At 39.2% G+C, this 22709-nt stretch overlaps 1 protein-coding gene across 12 annotated transcripts in view; it reads right to left on the bottom strand.

Annotated features, from left to right (window-relative positions):
* Positions 1-22709, bottom strand: part of ABLIM2 (actin binding LIM protein family member 2) — a 126444-nt gene that overhangs the window by 5264 nt on the left and 98471 nt on the right. For 7 of the 12 annotated variants that reach the window (XM_040064217.1, XM_040064223.1, XM_040064224.1 and 4 more), the window contains 8 exons: positions 20261-20362; positions 18888-18941; positions 15288-15340; positions 14546-14678; positions 10517-10575; positions 8468-8522; positions 7069-7133; positions 6817-6897 (listed from right to left, as the gene is read on the bottom strand). In XM_040064217.1, the coding sequence (XP_039920151.1) occupies positions 6817-6897; positions 7069-7133; positions 8468-8522; positions 10517-10575; positions 14546-14678; positions 15288-15340; positions 18888-18941; positions 20261-20362 (602 nt within the window). The remainder of the gene's footprint in view (positions 1-6816; positions 6898-7068; positions 7134-8467; positions 8523-10516; positions 10576-14545; positions 14679-15287; positions 15341-18887; positions 18942-20260; positions 20363-22709) is intronic. The other 5 variants (XM_040064228.1, XM_040064231.1, XM_040064232.1 and 2 more) reach the window with 2 other exon arrangements.

Here is a 22709-nt window from a genome sequence, read left to right as displayed (position 1 = left end):
TATCTCAACACTTACAGAATTCCCTTCTTCCCCTCTCCAGTTTTTCTCTTCTTCACTACCCTTCCACTCCCTTCTCTCATGCCTCTCAAGGTTAGTGCAAATAAAACTTTCAGATGCTGAATCAAAATTTGCTGGATATTTTTTTCTATTGACTTTTGAATCCTCATTTTGCTTTCACAAGGTTTGCACTCTTCACTCCTCTTTCTGTTGCACTACTGGGGCTCAGCAGGCTTTTCAGAGGTTTATTCTGAGCCTGGTGCATGGCTAATTACAAAGTTGTAATTAGCCATGTGCCACATTCCCAAGGGAGTATTGAATGTTATGCTCATCTATGGCCTAATTAAGCTTCATGCTCAATAAATATTTGAAACTATTAAGTAATTATGTGATTGGGGAGGGAAAGTTAATAAATGGCATGAATTGCCACCTAATGAACTTTAAAAGGTATCAAAAGATGACTAGGGCAGCTCTGCTGATCGAGGCTAAGGCAGCAGGTACCTGCAGTTACCCCAGATAAGGGCAATTAGTGACAACACAAATAGTTAGAGCCTTTGTGCAGCCAAGCCCTGCAGGAGCTGTAGATGCCCACTGCACACAGCAATGTGGGGCCCCAGAAAGGTTCCCAGGAAAGCTGTGTAATTGAAGCAGTGAGGAAAGGACTCTGAGACCCTTCCCCATGCCGTGTCACCCCAAGCACCTCTACAAGGCTCCTGGATCTGTGGCTGCATCTTGTTCAGTATTGCAGGGTACCATGAAGTCTCACAGAGAGCTGCACTCCACTCAGCACTACCACTGCAGGGTGCTTCAATCCAGCTCCTGAGAAATATCACAAGGCACACAGAAAATCTTCTGTAGGAGCATTGTACAGTCAGTATCGTTCCCAGCTGAGTCATCCAAGAAGCTGGGACGATGCAAGTATTTCTCTCAGGTATAAGGATATATTATCTGAACAGCACACACACAGAACATCTCTGATGTTAATCTATGCCACCATCCTGGCATTCAAATGAGCTTTTTCATTACTGACATTGACATAAATCATTGCCTCCAGCTGAGAGCTGATAAAGAATGCTGCGTAATTAAGAAAATTTATTAATAAAAACAAAATTTGGAATCCATAATAAATTATGAAAATACAAAGAAGATAATGAGTTTCAAAAATTTAATCTGTTTTAGGCAAAAGATACCTTATTCTTAAAGGAGATTTTCCAGTTTCCCTTAGTTTGGACTACAGTGCACCTGTAATATAAATGTTCCACATCTAACCTCTGTTCACTCCTACAGTGTTTCCATTCACACAGAAATTACTTTTCACATCATATCACATCAATTCTAATGCTTGTTTTCATTTTATAATGGCTTCTTTTGTAAAAGGCTTTGAAATCTGATACAAACATGCATCACTGATCACAACACAAGCACATGCCTAGAATGAGTAACACCACACATGTATTTTTCAAGTTAAACGGTGTGAAGTAGTTCTACTGAAGGCAGTGACCCACACTTTTTCATCCCAGGTTATGAGCTTTATTGTGAAGTGAGCCCATAACCTCACACCCAGGCCCAAACTAGAAACTGCAAAACACACAGCATTCCAGTTTTTGCTCTCATTTTCCCCACCTGAGCTCCAGAGGAGGTGGGACACACAACACTACCTTGTATGAATGATATCCAGGAGCTTGGACTTTTAAAAATTCAGGATCAGTTACTGGAAACAAGTCCTAAAATGGTTGAAGCCCAAATGGCTGGAACCCAGGGTAATTGTTGAATGAAAACTAGTGGAAAAAATGTTATCCCTAAAGCAAATCCAGACAAGCAGTTCCAGGAGGAAAAGCATGTTTGACTTAAAGTGAGTGCTCTGTTCAAATAAGACCGCACCCATGTTTAAATCTCTCTTTTCTGTTTACAAGAGAACAAGGTGGCAAGTGAAAGTCTGCTACTTGACATTCCAGAGCACTATTTCCTTAGCAATTGTCTCAGTTAAACAAAGAACGAACAGGCTCAAACAAAAAGAGGAATAATTTACTTTCTACTGCATTTGATAGGCATGAATGGATAATGCTTTTAAGCTCTGACATTCAAAAGAAACAGCTGAAAGAATTAAGATACATTAAGATAAGGAAATCAAATGAAAAAACACTAAAACATGGTTTTCAAATGGAAGATCCTAACTCTATTGGCTTTTAAAACTACCAGCCTGTGACCACAAAAGAAATCTTACACTCTGTGATAAAAGCAACTGTAGAAGGAAAAAAAAAAAAAAAATCTATGCAGTTGGGCATGAACTATCAATTTGAACGTGCAAGCACTCAACCACACTGTTGTGACTGAAGAACAGGCAAACAATATGCAAGCTAAAATAAAAGTATCAGGTGCATGCTTTTAGGAGCCCAAGGCTCAAATGATAAAGGTAATCAAGTAATTAAAAGAGGTTTCAAGATATTTGAAAGTGTCCGTAAGCCCAACTTGCGTTGAGAAGCAGAAGGGAAGGAACGTGCCAATGTGTACCATCCAAAGGTGATGTGTTAGTCCTGAAAACTCAGGGCTTAAGTTGTCCAAAATGGGGAATTTTGGTCTAGGATATTTATATTTTAATTGCTGCATTAAAAAAAAAAATATATATATATATATGTATATATATAAAAATATATAAAGTTCCAAGACAGACCAAATACTATTGTAGCAAACTCACCAAATAATCATGTTTTGTAATTATACTACATCTTCACAGAATATACCAATCCAGACAAATTAGAGACTTACAAAGGTCCTCAAAGCAGGCCCGACTTTAAAGACCATGAAGACTATAAAGACAAAACAGACCATGTTCCTCAAGGCCTTGTCCAGCTGTGTTTTGCATGCCTTTAGGGATAGAGACTCCAAGAGCCTCTTGGGCAACCTGTTCACTGCACTACCTTCCAGTGAGGAACATTCCCCTCATATCCAACTGTGATTTCCTTTCCTGCAACTTGTGACTGCTGCCTCTCGGTTTTCCAGCGCCACGTTCTGGGAAAAGTATGTTCTTCCCTATAACCCCTTTACTACAAAGGTGAGCTGCTGACTCCTTTTCAGCTTGTTTCCCGTCAGCATCATCAGCAACTTTTCCTCAGAGCTGTTCCCCCGGTCTTGCTCTGATGAATAGCATTACTTGGTCACAAGTGCAAGAACGTGGATTTATCTTCACTGAATTTCATGAAGTGTCTGTCAACCATTCTTGCAGCCTGGCCAGAGCCCTCTGAACGCAGGCTCTGCTCACCAAAGCACCAGCTGCTGTTCCCCCAAGTTCATATGACGTGCAGACACGGCACGGGTGCAATTCCTCTTCTCCACCCAGGCTGTATAATCCACCCCTGTGTTACTGCTTTGTTGTTCTGCAATGTTATGTGAATGAACTTGTTCTTCACCATTTCCTGTTAGAATAGCTGATGGGAATGCTGCTCCATTCAGCTAACATTACAATAAACAGCACTGTGGTAGAGAGAAACTCCTAAAAAAATTCCTTGGCCAAATCCTTATCTACTCTAAATTCCTTGCATTTCTAATCAGCTTATACAAAAGTGAGATCCAGGCTATATATTCAAAAACCAACGTGCCAGTAATGTATTTAAAAATCAGCAGGCTGCTCATCATAACTAGTTCTTGGTGCTGCATGTATTAGTTCACTGTTGGCATAAACATCTCCTTGGAAGAGCACAAGGAACTGGGTACTTCTGTCTCACTGCTGAGTTAAGACAAGCAAACAAAAACATGCTGAGTGTTTCTACGGTTAGTTATATGTACTTTTGAGGAAAGAATGACTATTATTTGAATGCATTTATTAGCAGTTGAGTCTTCCTAATCTCTAGATACCTCTTGGGCTTAAAAAAATACGCATTTTTACAGGAAAATATTTTTTATAATCCTTGAAATAAATTTCTTGCACAACAGTGTAATCTAAAAAATACTCACAATGGGATTGAAGTTAGGAAAACACTACCACACATTAAACCCCCACCCTCCTGTGGTCCTTGAACGTTTGCCAAGGTTTCATTGTAGCCTCCCTTTATTTAACCCCAGGAGCTAAAACCATTGACTTGAGTTCATATTTCATGATGGGAACACTCAGTGTAGGAGACTTTCCTTGGACGAGTGAATCACAAACAATAGTGCCCCTTCCATGACATCTATGATGGATCATTCAAAGTTCACAACAAACTGTTTCACAAAGAGGAGGCTGCCTCAAGTCAAACTGCGAGATGGCTGCTAAACAAATCGACCTCATGCAAATTTAGTCAGCCTTACTGCTCCTAAGTGGAACAGGAAATCAGAAACATCATGTGTGAGAGATATTTTGTTGATACCAGACACGGTAAGACTGTTCTCCAGTCTGACAGCTGGTATGAAGCACTGAAGCTCTAGGACTCCTTTCACTGACACCACCTGTACCCTGGCCACAGCCATCACACTCAGGAGCTTGCTCTGATCTGCAGCAGCAACAGCAAGGTGAGGCTTCAGCCCACACAATTAATCTGAATAAAACTGGTGTATTAGAACATGGACTTTTTCTTAGGAGATTTTCCTAGATATACCACTCTACAGTTTGGATGATATATGGACGTAGCACTGTTACCATTTCTGCAGGCAAAATCCAGCCCTTTCACAAGTGACATTGGATGTGCAGGATGGAAACAGAACATTAGCTGGAAACCAATTCAGACTGGAAAGAGCAACTGCCTCTTAGAGATCTCAAGCATTGAATCAAACCCTCTAGCAAGTGCGAAATGGACCTCAAGAAAGGGTGAAATATAATCTTAGAACATGCTTTCAGTACCCAGTGCTGTCCCCAAAAGCTACTAAGATATGTTAAGTGGGCTCTCTACCAACAGACAGTTGTCTGTATCCACATTTCTAATTCCAGTTTGCTTCTGTGCAAACCCACATAGTTCTGGGCTCCCTGAGTCCTGGGTCCCGCCCAAGCCTGAAATCAGCTGAGTGCACAAGTCAATAATTAAGTTACTACTTCTACTTCTGCCACAAAAGGGAAATAATGATAAGCTGCTTTTCTATGCAAAGCTACTTATTTCCAGCAATTCTGTAATACAGAAGAAAGGGTCAGGAAAGAGGGGAAGAGGCTGACAGGGAAGGCAATGGTTTGCGCCTTTCACTCAACTCTGCATATGGTTTGAATGTGTAGATGAGCAACTGCCTCTGTTCTTACAGTAGTTAGAGTGCTATTAAAACTGCTAATTTAATTGTTTAAAAAACTTCCAATCCCTATTAAATGTAAGACAGTCTACAAAGGAGTTCTTCCTGCAGACGTGTGTTTAACATAGTGCAGCAATCAGCAGGATTGGCCTGGTCCCCTCACTGCTTTTCTGGTGCAGGTTTGAAGCAGATCTTGTTTATTGTTCTTTTTTGCAAACCTCTGTGAGATCTTTGAAGTGGTTGGGCTCCTTGAGCCAGCAGGCCCTGTGCTGCACCTGGTGTGAGGCCGACTGAACAGCTCCAAAGTTAAACAAACAGCAATCCCAGCTGAGGATGGTGTATGAGTTACAGATAATGGCAGCCAGGGCAGGCATGATCCATCCAAAGCAAACTATATGTTGTCTTAAAAAAGCAATTTAGAGCTGCATTTGCTATTCAGGCCAGTCTGCTGTGTTTAAACAAAGACACTATTCTTTAACACACACATATACTTATGTGAACATATATATACAAAAGAATCCTTTACAGGGTATGTCCAGAGGAGCATCCCTCCAACTCCGTGCTCCTTTTTCCAGACTCATCATGCTTTTCAGTATTGCTGCCATGCCTTGCTACAATCCACACTTAACACACCACATAATGGAGGCTCTCTCTTCCTTACAATCAAATCAACTCTTCTTGCTGGGAAATCAAGTGACAAGCACATTCAAATATTCAAGAGCATAACACAAATTTCAAAACATAATACATGTATGCAAATTTGTTAAATTAATTGTTTTTAAAAACTCATCTTTAATGAGGAACTTTCTGATCATTCCAAGTTTCTCTTTTTTTCTTGTTTTAAAAGTAATTTTTATTTCTTTTCTTGTCATATTATCAAGTTCAAAATACAGTAAATGTATTAAAATATATATCTCCCTGAAAGTCCAATATTACTATCACATATTTTTTTATTTTATCTCTTCTTCTTAATAATAGTTCACAGAAAGATAGGTTAGTCAAGGTGAGTCTTTATTCATTCCTGTCATTGATCAGCCAAAAAAAATCAGCCTTGGGAATTTTGCTTGAACATCAACTTCAGGATTTGATCTTTGGAAACTCAGCTTTCTGTTATGATAAACTGTATCTCTATTTTTTGATCTTAAGTGAGATGTGGATGGTACAGCAAAGCTGCAGCAGTGACCACAGATCACACAGCCAAAGGAGAGGCTGAATAAGACAATGGACCAAACACGGGCCCATGTCTTTTCAAGATAAATTGAGCCTTTTTGTAATATTTAGGTTATTCTATGAGGATGTTTTTATATGAATTCAAACCAAAATAAACACTACGTTTTCCCACTCGCCACCTGAACTTCCAATACCTTGTAAAATCATCCAGAACTGATGGGTCTCATCTGTATCTTTGTAAAACACCATTTGGTCAGACATTTGGCCAGGTTTCTTGCCAATTTTTTTAGTTAAATTGCCTACATACTGACTTTTTTGAAAAAAAAAAAAAAAAAAGTAATACAGAATGTTAATTCCTCTCTTCTCTCTTCTTTGTTGCTATTACTGAGGCACAGGGATATCCAGGATAGTAAGCAAACAGGAGAAATGCTTGCAAAACTGTAGAGCAAATATCATTCCTACCTCCAGCCTGGTCCTGTCCACATCCTTAGGCAATTTCACACGAACTCGGTTTGTTACAATAAGGGTTTCATAAGGATAAATCTGTTAAAAAGACAAGAGCATATGAACTCCAGCTAAATCCAATTCTGAGGCATGGAAATGGTGATGCAGGGAACGTACTAAAAAATGGTACATACTTGCATCCTGATTTGACAAATATTTCACTGGGACAAAAATTAACAAAATAAAATAAAAGAAAGGAACCCATGTAACCTTGCTAGGAAGTGCTGAATCTGATTGTTCTTCCAGTGTTGGAAAAGCCCTTCTTACCTTGTATTCTGCAAAAGAACGAGAACAGGTTCACAGTTTAGAATTTATAGACGTCTTTTGGTGTCAGCACAATGAACATTCAGGTACATCACAAACGTGCTAAGCTACTACATTTCTCTCTTCTCAGTAGCTGTTGGATAACGACATGCATAGTAGGAATTTGACCCCCGTGCCCTGAATGCCTATAACACTGTCTATTACCAAAGCAATTGTCCTGGAAATCAAAGGCTTATTACAGAAAATCCATCTCCCGATGCCATTGGGTTACACGGTGAGTATGTCTGGCAAAATTGGGTATCTCTTTTTACAGGAGGCTTATGTGCAGAGTTAAGTCAGTCTGTCATCCAAAACTCCTGCCCTTATTGTTCTTTACTGAAAATAGTTAAAATATACGGATTATTAAAGGCATGTCAGTTTGGAAACACATATGAAAACGACTGAGATAATACGATACTACAAGATGCTGACATCCTGCACTTGGGCTGACTGCAGTGGGAATAACAACAGGGAAGAAAAGATGATTTGGGGATGCGGTAACAGTGACTCCTGGATCTACACTAGCACAAGGGAATTCTAGTTAGGTCAGTGTATGACTATATGATACGACTACCACAACATTATCTATTCACAATGGTGATTACATGCGACCAGGATAGCCAAAATCTTTCCACAGACCTCTTTATGGTCTGAAATTAAATCAGAGATTGAGTCTACTTTTCAAAACCTGTACTGTACTTTAACGTATTCAAACAGAGACAATGTTTTTTATCAAGACAGAGTCATGAAGTGAAGCATTAGAGTAAGATTTTTAAAATGAGTTAAAGTGTCTTGGAAATAAAATTTCTCAGCTCTTTTGAAAGTTCCAACCCAAGTTCCATATTAATTGTACAGTCCACTTAAAACTGCAATAAAAGAAAATATTGCAAACAAATTCTGCTTTTAGAACTCTGCACATTTTAACCACACTGTAGCACAACCAAGAAGCACAATGGACTTTTTCCAACTAGTCTTGAAGGAATGATTATCTTAAATTTCCTCCTGTCTTTGATATGAGACCAACACCACAAGGCCGTTGCCACATATCAAGGATCCTGCTATTGACTCAGCCTGGTTGCAATCAACCCTATGATGCAATACTTCTGTCAGGCCTTTAGGTTGAGCCAAGTAAAAAGAAGGTTCTCCGTGATAAACATGATACTGAGCTGTGTCTCTGGCTAGTCATTATTATGTGAACTACAGGAAGAGCTCAGAATAGTAACCTTTGTGGTAATATGTTAATTAAAAACCTCAAAGGGTGAAAACACAAGGCGAGTGGAAATGATATTGCAAAAAAACCCCGTACCTTTCATCCCCCAGCTTGCATCCTGATCAGTTTCATATTGGCCCATTGTTTCAGGCTGACAGAGAAAGAAAGAAAGAAGCAATGTTTCAGCAAAATACACAAAACCTCCACTCTGAACATTGTTGAGAGAAAAAAGAAAGACACAGAACCAAAATTCAGATCTTTGTGTGAAAGAAAGAGAAATAAGTCTCATTCAAATTTGAACTAATTGCTCAAGTAAGCAAGGTACACTGAAGCTGTCACTTTTCTGTGGTGCTGATGTGTTACTGCCATCATCACAAAAGACTTCAGCTGCACTGCAGCTTTTCTCCTGCTTCAAACTGCTGAGGCCACTGACCAGGGAGAACTTTAAATGTGTCATATATGTGCTTTATTTGAACCACTGTCTTCTTCCTTTGCTGACAAATGCTATGATGAAAAACACTACAGAAATCAGAAAAGCACTATTATATGATTTTTTTTCCCCAAGTCTCATTTTTGCCTGCTAGGGTATCAATGGTGTGCACAGCTATGCCCACAATAACCTGCAAGGCTCCTTGCTGTTTGCTTTTGAGGTTTTATTTATGCAGCACTAGGATGGCTGATTAAAAATAACAAACCACAAAAGCTGGTATGAGCCTACAATCCAAACAGAGGACATCCATTCTGAGAGGAATTTTGGCCTCAAGGATTTGACCATGAGCAACCTTTTCAACTCTTATACAGGTTTGGGATTCTTTACATGGGACAGATGCTGCCATCTGCTGCTTTCCCATCACATTGCAAGGTGTCCTGAGTGCTTTGGCCGATTTAATTTATTTGATTTTAATCTGGCCTCGTCTCTGGGAAGCCTTGAGATGGTTTTGGTGCCTCACCAGTGCAGTGGCTGGGCACAAGTCAGTGTCTTGCTCACTTCAGGTTACTGGCCATACCTGTTCTGAAAAGTCAGAAAAACCTCTCTTGACTCATATGTGGGGTTAGTTTTATATGGACTTTTAAAAATTCCTAATTATTTAATAAAATTTCAGTGTCATTCCTTTCTTCAGAGAAGAATTAAAAAAAAAAAAACAGGTATTGAAGCAACATGGGCATAATTAATCCTGTAATATTAACTCAAAGGGATGGACATTTCAGCAGCTACTGAAAAATCCATTTAGCTACTCCTTGAACATTTTTTTTCCTTGTAACTCAGTCCAAATGACACTCAGTTTGACTGTTGTCCCTGGGGAAGTTTAATCCTCCTCATGTGCTTTCTCACATCTTCCTTTGGAGAAAGAAGGGAATTTGAATGAGGACCTCTCCATGCAATTTGGACACAAATCAATTCTTCAAAAGGTACATGCACATACATCTATGTATTGACAGCTCATTAATATAAACCATAGCGTTTTTTCACCTAATAGTATAAGCCATGAACTGAGAATTCATAATTCTAGATGCCAGAGAGGCCACACTGTCAAAGCTTCTTTTTTTTATCAGAAACTAATAAAAGCTGCAAAAAAGTATTAAAAAAAGAATTCCTAGTCTCTTCTGATCATAATTTTGTTAGACAATTTCCTTTCTCCATTGCTACTTGTCATTCAATCTTCATTGATCCCTCCCTGCCTTAGAAGTACAAAGGCTGTGTGTGAATACCCACACCACACTCAGACACACATTCATACCAGAAAAAATACGGAACAGACGGTTCAAGGAATGCAGTGGATGTGGGCTGTTGCACCTTTGCTCTATGATCATTACTTGCCTAATTATAGGCCTGTCTCTATCATTAATTCAAACTATCCTATGATTAATATGTGCAGGCTGTACATCTTAGATCTTCGTTTATTTTGGGAGGAGAATCAAGATTTCCAATGCTCATGATGCGGACAATTAAAAGGAGAAGCCTCAGTCAGTCTTACTCTTGCAGAGAGACAAACTGTAACCCACATAGGGAATGAATCTGTCAGACAGGGCTGGCAGCCAAAACACCTTTGAAGTGTTATTACTGTGTAGATCTTTCAACTAGTTACTGAGTTGTCTATTTATGAGACCTCATTTCCTGGAGAATGCATTTAAATGTGTACCCACCTGATGTAAGCCATTCCTTCCATAGCCAGGTAGAGATGCAGACTTAGAATATGGAAATCCTGTAAAAGACATGCAAATGCAAATATTCCATCAATGAGATGCAATATAACTGACATGTGCTCATCTTTTCTCCATATTTCATGCACATGAACAATATCTAGAAATGTGTAACAATATCTAGAAACAGCAGCATGCCAGGGGCACAGTGTGGAGGGAGTTGTGGGGCTTACATTATGGAAGCCTCATGCAACCATGTGATGCAAAGCTTGTGACTTGAGAGACTGTGAAATCTCTGCTTTCCAACTTGGTGTTAAATCATGCCTTGAAATTGGGATCATCACTTCTGAATGTGCTATATGAGTTCTGGGTTATGGTTTTGTTTCTTAAAAAAGATGGGTTGGTACCCTACCACTTAAAAAAATAAAAACTTTTTTATTTTCTTTCCGTAAAACTTCTCTTGGAAAAACACAAAAATGAAGATATAGGAGTGGATAAATTAACTCAGCCAGAGTACATAGACCCAAGTGAAAGAAAGTTTTAAGATGGAGAAAACTGACAAAGTGTATGAATAAATGAGGTAAGACAATGATGAAACTGTGTGTGGTCATTATGATACAACAGAAATGCCTTAATTTTAGTATTAAGATTCTAAGAAGAAAGTTTAAAAGTTAAACAGAAGAACAGATACATGTGTAATAAACATTCCTGATCCCAGTATAGGAAATTATGTAAAACTGATGCAAAGTGTTACAGAAGTCAGCTCAAAGAACTGAATGTACAATACTTCTTTCTGTCAAAATTGTTAGCAGTCTGTGTCCAAAGAGGAATGCAGGAAGGGAATCCAGACCCCACTGGATTAATAAATACCCCAAGGAGATTATTAAGAATAAGCATACAGAAAGAAAAAACAAAAGATGTACCAGCAGAGAGCTCAAAATATGCTGAGATAAACTGAAAACTGCCAAAAGTCAAGCTGAGTTAAACACTGAAAATTATATTAAAACAAATAGCAAAAGTTTCTCCAGCTATCCAAATAAAAAGAGAACAAGGAAAGAAGAAATAGGATCACTGGGAGTTGCATTGTGTCAATACTCAGCACTCAGCAAAGGTGAAAGACAACCCAGGTAGGGCTCGAGCACTGAAGGAGAATTTCATCCAGGGAACAGAAAGTGGAGTACTGAGCAAGGATGAAAAGCTAATGGAATAAGGGTAGGCCAGTGAATCACTGCCATGATGGAAAAAAATTCAAAGCACTTAATGTACTTAAACAGGCAGCAATGAGCTCATATTGAACTGCAGGCCAAATACCTCCTACCATTAGAGAGGGACAACTACAGTTTTTACATTTTAGAGAGGAAAAAATAATGAAACAAAAAGCTTGTAATTGCCTGTTATGTGAATGGTAGTGCCACCGGAGAGCAAAGAGTGTAATACCTGTGCGACAGAATGCCTCTATCTGCTACAAAGCTGTCATCTCTGCTCCTGCCTGGAAAAAGCTGCTATGCTGGACATCAGCCTGGAGATCAATCTCTTGGCCTTTTGGCCACAGAGAAGAGCGCCAGTGAGCTCTGTTCTGTCAGTAAGCAACACTCAGGAACCGAGGAACAATGCCCCAAGTACAGACGTGTCTGCAGCAGAGCCCAGCCGGGTGTGGAGCTGCCCAGAGCTGCCGGGCTGAGCCGCACCCGGGCTCCGGCGATACCGCCTGGGAGCGCAGAACCGAGCCGGGACAGCCCCGAATGCTGTCCTGAGAGCCGCTGACTCCAGCAACCTTCCCCTGCCATCAGACACTCCCTCTGCAGGGACAGGGCTCCTGCTCTGTCCACAACGACATTCGCTCCAGTCTGAAGCTGCCTCTCAGCACACCAGGGACACATGAACAGCAAGGGTTATGTGCCCTCCTAGAGGTCTGCTTTCCTAAATATACCACACTTAAAATCATGAATTGTGGTAAATTCATCTACAGATACAGAAACAAGACCCATTTTCACAGGTGAATGTAAGGAGGTATGAGCTTCACTCTTGCCTGTTGATGGCACAAGCCTCACAGTGATGTGCTGTGTTGTTAGTTGTCTTCTGGGCATTTAAGTAATGTAATGTGGTAAAATGTCTTCTGGAACAAAACAACCCTTCTCTGGTTTGCTCAGAGGCTGGACAGAGAAATGCAGGGCTTTTTGCTCAGTGTATCTGGAAGCATCTCTACCAATTCGCAGCCTCCTAACTCCTCTACTCTGCATGTAACTGCTTGGCACCAAACCTAACAAGCTTATTTTCTCTGATAATCACTGCCTATGGCACAGGGATGGGGCTGAAAGCCAGTCCTCAAGTAGAAGGTGCTACTCTTCTGTGGCCAGTGGGGGGCATATGACAGACTACAAATACTCGGAACTAAGCAGGGAAACAGTGAATGGAGAAGAAATTACTTAGGATGCCCACAGGTATTAAAACAGTCAGATAAGTGAATAAAAGGGTATAGAAAGGAAAAGTGTAAATTTCAGGAAGATAAAACTTCCTCATGTCATTTCCGTGTGGCTGCTAATTGGGAAATGAGGTCAACTATAGAACCCATACTGGCACAAATACGATACTGACCCTGACACAGAGGTGTGAATTATCTATTGCATTTCTAGTTTTAATAGTTCCATATTCCCAAGATAATCAAAATATGAAAGAAATGCTAGTATAGCAGAGTAACAGGTATAGCAACACTCTCAGGGGAAAAAATGAGCACCATATGTTGTTCCTGTGTAACACTTCTTGGTGTGCTATGTACTTCTCTCTGCTTAAAATCTGCACTTAAGGACTGCCTCTCAAAACGCGTAGAAGAGCATCAGACCCACTCCATAAAGCTTCCAGACATACCCCATGTGTGTATGACAATGAAAGGTTTAGGTGTTCATGCCAGGGCAACGATTTACAGACGTTAAGTGTGTGAGGTGGTCAGGAGTTTTTCCCTGCACAGGGAATCCTGCAATACACCTTGTGCACATGTGTGATTTCTAGTGAGGATTAAGTTATCAAATCCCTTTAAGCTAGACCAGTGAGACTGATGATCTAAAATAACTTTTATTCTTTATCTTGTTACAGCCTTGTGACAGACTCTGGAGCATCTGTTTCCCCTTTTCCTTGCATAGCTAAGCCATAATTTCCTTAATATAAGTTGATGGAGCCAACTATCACATTACCAAAATGCCCACAAGACTGACATCCTAACCCTGCTGCCAGACATGCCTTGCATTGGGTGCATTCTTTTGGAAAATTGCTTCCCCAGCTTGTTTACCCTGGATGACCTGCTACTGCTGCACGATGTAAAGTGAAGGCAAGGAGAGGAATGTCCCAGTTGTCTCTAAAAATTCATTGACCTTATTTTTTGTCAGGTATGCAACTTAAAAGTAAAAATTCAGGCCCGATACTAACGTTTCTGACTTGCTGAAATGTGTAATAAGAAATGTGTAGAATGTGCTTTTGGTACTGACAGCTAGCACGGGCATATGGTCTCCAGGCCAGTACTCAGTTACAAAATGATTCCCTTTCCCACCTGGAATATTTCTGTGACCTTATAACTGTGAGTGGTAACGTAACAAAACAAAACAAAACAAAACAAGCCTATATTCATCTCCGTAGCAATGAAATCTTTATGCATATCATGATAGAGAAGACATGGCTCCATCAATATTCAAAATACATAGTTTGTGTCAAGGACTAATTAGCACAAATGAAAAATCTGCTTGACATTGCCATCCTGTCTACTGAAAATAGGTATCATATAATAAATAGGGACTTTTATGAGGAGTGGGTTTTTGTGGTAAAGAATTTCTGCTCTCCAAAGACACAACAGTTCATTTACACAGGCAATGTGTAATTTCACTAATACGAAACTCTAACAGTTTCATCATCAAAGTCTGGAGGCACTGAACGCTCAGGAGCCATGGCAGAACGAACTGGGTGCAATTGTGGCAGAGATGAAGCACAAAGGCAGCCAGGGAGCGTGTCCTCTGCCACGGCAGCGCCGGTGGGCGCAGCACTCACGGGAGTAGCCGGCGGTGGTGCCCTCCTGCGCCCTGTCGCTCCCCGCAGTGAGGGACAGCGACCGCGTGTCCGAATCCGGGGAGTTGGTTCTGGTGTCCAGATCCCCTTTCAGAATCAGCCAGCTGGTCTTCAGCTGCAGAGAGGAAAAGCCTGTTATGAGATACAGGATTTAACACCTGAAGGCAGCTCTCCTACCTCAGCTGTCTCAGAAGCCTTGTGAACTGCTTGTCTGTCTATGCTCACTGCAGCCTGAACCATCCACTACCCAATTATAAAAGCTGACTACACGATGACTTAGACATCGCAGCTACCAGAAACCTTTAATTTTTAGCTGGGTTGAGGATAGTTTCTCTGTTCATGAAGCTGCTCATTGCGCCCCACTTTAGAAGATACCCTATGTAACTTTCTTGTAATTAATCTGCTCTTGACATTTTTCTTCTAGGTTAATATGCACCCTAAATCTGCAGGAGGAGCTGCATCACCACTGTAGATATTGAGACTGAGTGAAAATCCACGGGTTCACTGCTCTTAATCTCAATATCCCTACTTCTCTTTACTGTGGAATGTATATTCTAAACCCTTTGGGTGAGAGATTAAGCTTTTCAATGTCTTTTTGGAAAGATGTAAAAGTAGTAATGATTATTTCAATAATTTAAAAGAATACCTTTACATATGTATGTGTTTTAAAAACCAGTTACTTCAAGAATGATCAATACTTCCTTTTGTTCTTTCTGACCATTACCTTCTTACTGTCCTGATCCAAGCTTCCATCTTCCCCTTCTGATCTTCTTGCTGCTGTAAGATTAAATTAATTTTAAAATTTTGAACAGAATGCATCTTATTTTTTGTCTTCTGTTTTGACTGTAGTTATGTTCCAAATATTTTTAAGAGGGGGAGAAAATAAATTTTAAAAAACGTGTTTGACAGAAAAGTTGATGTGCAGAGCTATGGTTTCACAGAATTAATAAAATAATTTCGAAATTATTACAGTAAAAGTCATCCTTCATGTACAGTGAATTTAGATTCTATTCCTGCTGGATTTTCAACCTGCATTTTCAGGAAGAAACTACTTTTGGGAATGATTGGTGGGAAAAAGAATTGTACATCATAACTTAGGAAGAAATTTCTATGGCTACTACTCACAGGGAAGCCATTTCCCCTTTCTGTGTTACAATGGCCATGAAAGTACAAGTAGGCACACAGATATTCTGTAGTCAGCACACCTGGATCTCCTGGGTTCCCAAGAGGGCAATCATGGTAAAGAAAATTATGAACAAATTCGGCATTGACTCCTTATAAAATCTACAAGAGAGATTGTGTCAGACTCTAAAATTCAAAATACTTGACCAACCAATTTTTATGACTGTATTCTCCTCTTCTGTCCACACTGACCTCTAGAAGAGTGTTTCCCAAAAAAAAAGTTGCTGATGTTTTACCATTGGGTTATTTCTTCGTAACTTTCCAACTTGCTGAGAACTGAAAACCTAAAAGCTCTTCATTATATAGTTTCCAGCCCTTGAATGTGTTTTTCCTTGTCTTTTATTTCCCAGGGAATTGTTGCAGACACCGAGTTACACTCAAGAATCTTACAGAGATTTTTGCGCCAAATTTCACACAATTTCAGTAAGTTCTTAAAATTTGAGTCCTACTTGTCTTTGTATCCCTCTGGGTACTTTGGGGAGAGTTTTAATGGTCACAACTGGAATAATGGAAGGATATAGCATAACTTTAAGCCCATGAGAAATGAACGTAACAAGGGGGTTGTCTGCAATGCCTGAGAAAAATGGCCCTGTGCAGGGCAGTGTAGACAGAAAATGCAATTATTATTAAGAAAAAGGGTATGATAATACAAAAGATAAGGCTCAGATGAGATTCTTAGAGAGAGAGATGGAAAGAAGATTAAATTGCACCATTAGAAGTGCTGCAAAACTCCCAGCAAGTTGGGAAAAACTCTGCCCTCTCCAGTTCCCCAGCCGTCATGTCTGCAGAGGAACTGCCCTGCATCTAAACAACACAGGCAAAAGGCCACCACCGAAAGCATTTCAGTGTTATTCTGATGCAATTTCTGGTGCCATCACACGGCTCACATCCAGACCTTAACTGATTTTGCTGAGGAGGTGGTAGTTAAAAAATGACAAATTACAGGAAATTATCTGTAGGTTAGAGGTGAAAATCTGGAACTGTAGAGGGTTTGGCTGCTTCTACCCACCTTCAATTCAGTGGGAAAACAAAACAAACAAACAAACAAGCTGGGTTAGAAAATATAAACAGCATTATGAAAAAACACAAGGTTTTCGCAGTTATCTCATAGCACCCTAACAAGGGTATTTTCCTGAGATGGCAAGGAGGAATAAATAGGAGGGAATATTCAAATATGACAGATGATAAATAAAGTTCCTACATTGCAAGAAGGACCTAAGCCTTGTTCACAGATATCTTGGGAGCACACCCTAAACTGAGAGTCAACAAGTTATTCCAGGTTATGAGTATGGATCTTGCTCTCATTAAACCAGAAATCCCTATAGAGGATCTGATGAATTTTTGGAAATTTTATTTTTGTTTCAAGACAACTAATGTTTTCAAAGAAAAAGAAAAAAAAAACCAACAAACAAAAAACCAACAAACAAAAAATAAACCCACCAAAAAAAAAAACCCAAAAAAACCCACACCAAAAAACCAAAACCAAACCATGATTGATTCAAGTTTTCTCTTCAAAAATTTTAAAAGTTCCACAAGATCTTGAGAGCATCTGACTCCAAAGAGATGCAGAGGATTGACAACCAAAATCAGTGAGGGCCATGAAAGCCAGCCCCTCCCAACTTCCTGAGAAAGCTTCACGCAACACGCTGCTGGCAGATAAATCCAAGTGCCCTGAATTTCATCAGGACTGAGCATCAGCTTCACCACTACAAGGGATACTCAGTTCTGCCATGAACCCCAATGTGATTTCAAAGCTTTTTGGTAACTTTGAATGATGTTCAAATATTTCTAAATCACAAACACACAGGCGCACAACACCATGCAGGCTCCTACACTCTTCACTTTCCAACCCCAACCCTGATCTCTTCCATGTCCCATTTTTCCACCACCTTTTTTTTTCATTCTGAAGTTGGTTGTTTATAATAGGAACACAGAAGCTGTAGCTACAGCAAATCTGTTGGGTGCTGATGTAACTGAAACATTTTAAAGCCAAATGTTTTGGAAGAGCTTTTTGCACTTCTTGTTTTAAAGAACATTTTTGTGCTTGTTTGTTCAAACTTGGTCTCTTCAACAAAGGAATGTTCTCTGGCTCCTTTTCAGCATGAATTAGTTCAGTGTCCCATTAGCTTGAGGAGCTGAATCATCAGCTGCTCATGTGTTCATGCTTTAGCTGGGAGTTCTTCCAGAACAAAAGATACATATTTTTAAATCTGATTTTCATTTATATTATTTTTATTGGAAGGAAAGTTTATTGATTTTTGTTGCTGTTTCTGGATTTTTATGTTTTGGGGGTTTTTTCTTTAGTTAGAGTAAATTATGTTTTCCCCTCTGGTAGGAAAAAAAAAGTATTTCCAACAAAATCTTTCAGAATATCTATAATCTAGAAAAGAACGTTTAAAACATATATTCTTGTTAATCTATTGAGATTGCTGACTTGCTAGTTTAATTCTCTGCTCAGTTCAGAGATTACGAGGACAACTCCACACAGCAGTGCAAAACTGACATAATCCAGACTTCGACAGACAGCAAACTGATATAAAAATGCCCAGCCTGCAAATATAAAGCTGTTACTTAGAATCCTCTTTGCAAACCAAAAGTATCTCTAAAATTAAATTACACAGCCAGGATATGAAAGTCCTAGCATCAGCTTCAGTAAATGAGTGAGACTATGCTGACTTACACTAGATGATTGTTACTTTGTACTCGTTCATGATTTTTCCAAATACCATTACAATAATCAACTTTGATTGTTATCTGTCTTGTATTTTTCTTAGCCTGAGAAGTCGCATCTCATGATTTATATTGAGGAGCAGGCACAGAGGGGCAGGAGAGGGCAAACAGGGTGTGGAACAGCATCAGGGAGCAGCACAGCAGTTTATGTGGCTCTGAATTTATTATCAGCTCTGAATCATCACGACATATCAGAACACCAGTAGCCCAGTATCAGAGAACTTACTGTATCCTTGGACATCATGTTAAACAAAATGCTATTTAATTTTCATGCTACTTTTTCTCCTTTTCTATTTGAGATTATAGGGACATAATGAAATGCAAAGACTACAGCAAATGAATTTGGGAGTCAATACACATTTTTTTGCAAATTGACATATATAAAACTGCAACAGAGAAAAGCAGACTGTACCATGCTGTTTGTAGATAGGAGGTTTCCTATAGATGTTATCTTTTACGCCAGTGTCTGAAGAAGAGGAAAGAGAAAGGAAAGAATGAAAGAGTAAGCAAGCAGTTCAGACCACACTGCTCTTGTCTCCTCTCAGCAACACCAACAATGCAAAAACTTCAGCAAAGACTACACATTCATTCAGTGGTTTGCCATTCACTGGGTTTTAAAAGAGAATGGAACTTTATCCATCATATGCTGAAAACCTTTATATCTACCTATGCAACATAATCCCCCCAAAGTCCCTCAAAATGCTCTAAGACAACTTGAGTGGCATCCATTTGGTGATATGTAGGTAGTTTCATCTATACTACCACTACATACTTCATAGACAGCAAAAAGAAACTGGCACACTTGCCACTATTTAAAATTCATATAGGAGTACAACAGACTACTGCAACTGTCACACTTGAAAAAGGATTTTCTCCATTATTTACAAATAAAGTCTACATGTTCAGGTATGAATGTTTATACTGGAAATACAAACTATTCTTTTAGGAAATCCTATAATTTGTCTTTACTTTGAATTGTAAAGCTAACTTGGCCTTCCAGGAATTTTCTGGAAGCCCTCAGAGCCTCAGTCTAAGGTTCCCATATCGCATTGCACAGACATCAGATTTACTCAATGCTATGGACCTGAGCAGATGCAATTCCTAAATGTGGTCTGTTTGAGAAACATTAACTACAGAAGCTAAATGTGAATAAATTATTACAAAGAGGAGGTAGAGGTGTTTAGCAGTGAAAAAGCTAAACGGTTTGGATGTAAGTTTAATGTCCTTGTTGACTAAACTTGAAAACAGCAGAGTACATATACAAAGATAGCCACAATGAGCCTCCTGCAGTTCCCAAGTCTTCCAGCTTCTTTTAAAGTTTATGTTAATATTACTTAAAATCAGAGAATAGACTGATAAGAAAAATGAACAAACAAACAACAAAAACCCCTTCAGTCATTCCTCCTCCACACAAATTCAACACATCTATGCAGTTATGGCGCTATAAATCATAGGATCTTAGAATCATTAAGGCTGAAAAAGACCTCTAAGATCATCTAGTTCAGCCACTAACCCAGCACTGCTCTAACTTTGTACTCTTGGTAACATTTTTAATTCTGTGCCTTCTGTAAAGCAATTTTTTAAACATAAAGGTACATGAGCACACAAATCTCTTTTATTTTTGAAATGAAGTTTAATAACAGATATTCACTTAATAGACATTTTCTCTTTCTGCACTTTGAAATTCACAAATCAATGCCAAAAAAAAAAAAAAAAATTTACATTCAGAAGAGAATAAACAGGTGCCAGAAATTGAAGATCAAAAGCTAAGCAGTTAATGCCTACCTGGAATATGGAAATGCCTAGGAGCCTGCTGATAGACAGAAGGTGAAGATTTGCTGTCAGAGTACATGGATAAGCTTGGAGTGCTCCGACCACTTTCACTGCCTCCAAGGGGAAGAGCAAAGAAAGCAGATAAAAGAAAAATGGAAAGCAAAGTAGAGTATTTCAAGCATAAAAGCTTGTTCAGAATGACTTGTTAATCCAACAGTTTTAAATATATGTTTTTGTAAAACCCATTATTTTTCAGCAGAGTATACTGGCTCAGACTCCAAACACCTGATCAAAAATTACTATCTGATGGATATCAGATAAAGATGCCCTACTTTGAAGTGAAAACTTCTCTTTTAATGATGCTTTAAAAAAAAAACAAATCAAAGGATAAGAACATCCAGAATCTTGCAATGTGTTTTGCATAGCCTTAACTGAATAATCTACTGATCAAGCATTTTAAAAGTTTAATGCTATGGCTCATAGCCTGTCCATGAAACTAGTGATACATAATTCAGTAGTGTTTAAATTATCTTAAAGCAGGAATAGACCAAAATATAAACATCATTGTTAAGTCAAAAAATCCTGCGTATATCAGTGACAAAAAGAGATGTTGAAATTCGGCTTTCAATTGCAAACTTTTCCCACAGGTAACATGCCACAGCATTTTTATGCAAACAAGGTTGGATTATCAAGTCATGGATCTATAATGCCATAGTCACTTCATCAAATTTCAAGATATACATAGGATTTTTCCATATTCATTTTTCCACTTGTTTTGTCAAATGCTTATTAGGTGCCATTCATCTCCTCTTGGCTTTTTTTTTTCTTGAAGCACACTCTATGGCATTATAGTGCTGCTTGGCAAACAAAAAAGTAAAGCTCTACTTTTTTGGGACTTGTAAAATCCTTTTAGTTTACAGCACTGTTAAGCAACTGGAAGCAAACGTGACATTTATTCTTACATCAAATGATTGTTAATTTGCTGTTACTGTTTTAGTGTGGATGAAGCACAAATTTAATGGCTAGTAATGATGGAGTTGTAGCAAGTTTCTCTGGGGTAAAGAAAGCGCAGCAGCTTGGGGCGTTATACCTGCAACTGAGTTCTGCCTTCATGAAGGGGATGTTTCATAACCACAGAGCTACGGGGTTACAAAGGCTGTTGAGCCATGCCCCTGGAGGTGGCCTCTGCTGACAAGCAGTGGGTGCATGGTCATCCCACTGTCACCAAAGCCAGCCTTGCCATGCACCGCTGAGGTCAAAGGGACAGTGCCACCGAGCCCAGCGGGAGCAGAGACAGGACAGACGAGGTCAGAAGAGCGTGCTGTGTTATCTCATGACAATACACTAAAGAATCCATCCTGACATTTGTGTCTGTAGTGTTCACAGTAGATGAAAAATTAAAACTCAAAAGCTATTGAGCTGCGACCACTCAGTAACAGTGATTTCTTGTTGAAAAAGTGCAGTCTGGGACGTTGAGAAACTGACATCCCAGCTACAGGTGCTGATGGCCTGTGGTCCTTCCAAAACATTAAGGAAAAACTATGGAATTACTAAGAATCTGGTGCATCACCATGAGCTTGCAGTCAAGTAGTCCTCAGATAAAAAACCAGACAGTTATTCGGCTTTTTGATTCCCACTTTGCTTTTGGAAGGAAAAAAGTGGGGACAGGTTTTTACTCTACATTTATGAATTCCCACTTTCTTTGCTGCTTGCTGCCCAGATTCCTGACCATCCCTATTAAATAGAAGAAGCCCCAATGTCACGGGTAGATACTTACTAAAATAAGGTCCCTTACACCTCCGAAATTCTTAAAAAATTTGTAATGTCCTTCACTCAAATAAGATATTGTTATCCGAGTTTTCTAATTTAAACAGAAAATTAAAGTTCTCAAGCAATTTCCACAGTGTATTAATTCCTCATTTACTTAAAAATTAGCATATTATTAGAATGTCTATTCATATATGATCTGCATGAATAATCACTTCACTGAGCAGTGACCCAAGGTGCTGGTATCGTACACACACAAAAAGTCATTCTTTGGTGATAGGGTAGAGTGTCAGCAAGGAATCAGGAGGAAGCAGTAATTAAGAGGAATAAACTCGTAGGAGCACAAAATATAAGTGCATGTACCAGGGGACAGGGAATCTAAAAATTGCTCAGTGCAAGGATCATCTGTGTGGAGCAGTTTGAAAAGCCATCACCTCTAACTTGCCCAAAATAGAAGAATTAAGGATGAAATGATGGAAAAGGTTCTTCTTGGACCCCACTCCCACAAACTGATGCACATTTGAACTTTAATTCTGCCACTGATTCGGAAACACATGTGAGTAGTTGTAGTTCACATTTTGCATACAAAAATAAGGGTTTAATAATAAAGCAAACTGAAGACTTATGTAGAAAGTTAATGAGTAGGAACTACAGACAGCTGCTTAAGCTAGGCTATCATTTAAATCTCTAAAAT

This window comes from Hirundo rustica, chromosome 5 (assembly GCF_015227805.2).
Source record: "Hirundo rustica isolate bHirRus1 chromosome 5, bHirRus1.pri.v3, whole genome shotgun sequence".
Lineage (NCBI taxonomy): Eukaryota > Metazoa > Chordata > Aves > Passeriformes > Hirundinidae > Hirundo > Hirundo rustica.
The sequence above is the reverse complement of the archived record's forward strand: the minus strand, read 5'-3'. Positions and strand labels throughout refer to the sequence as shown.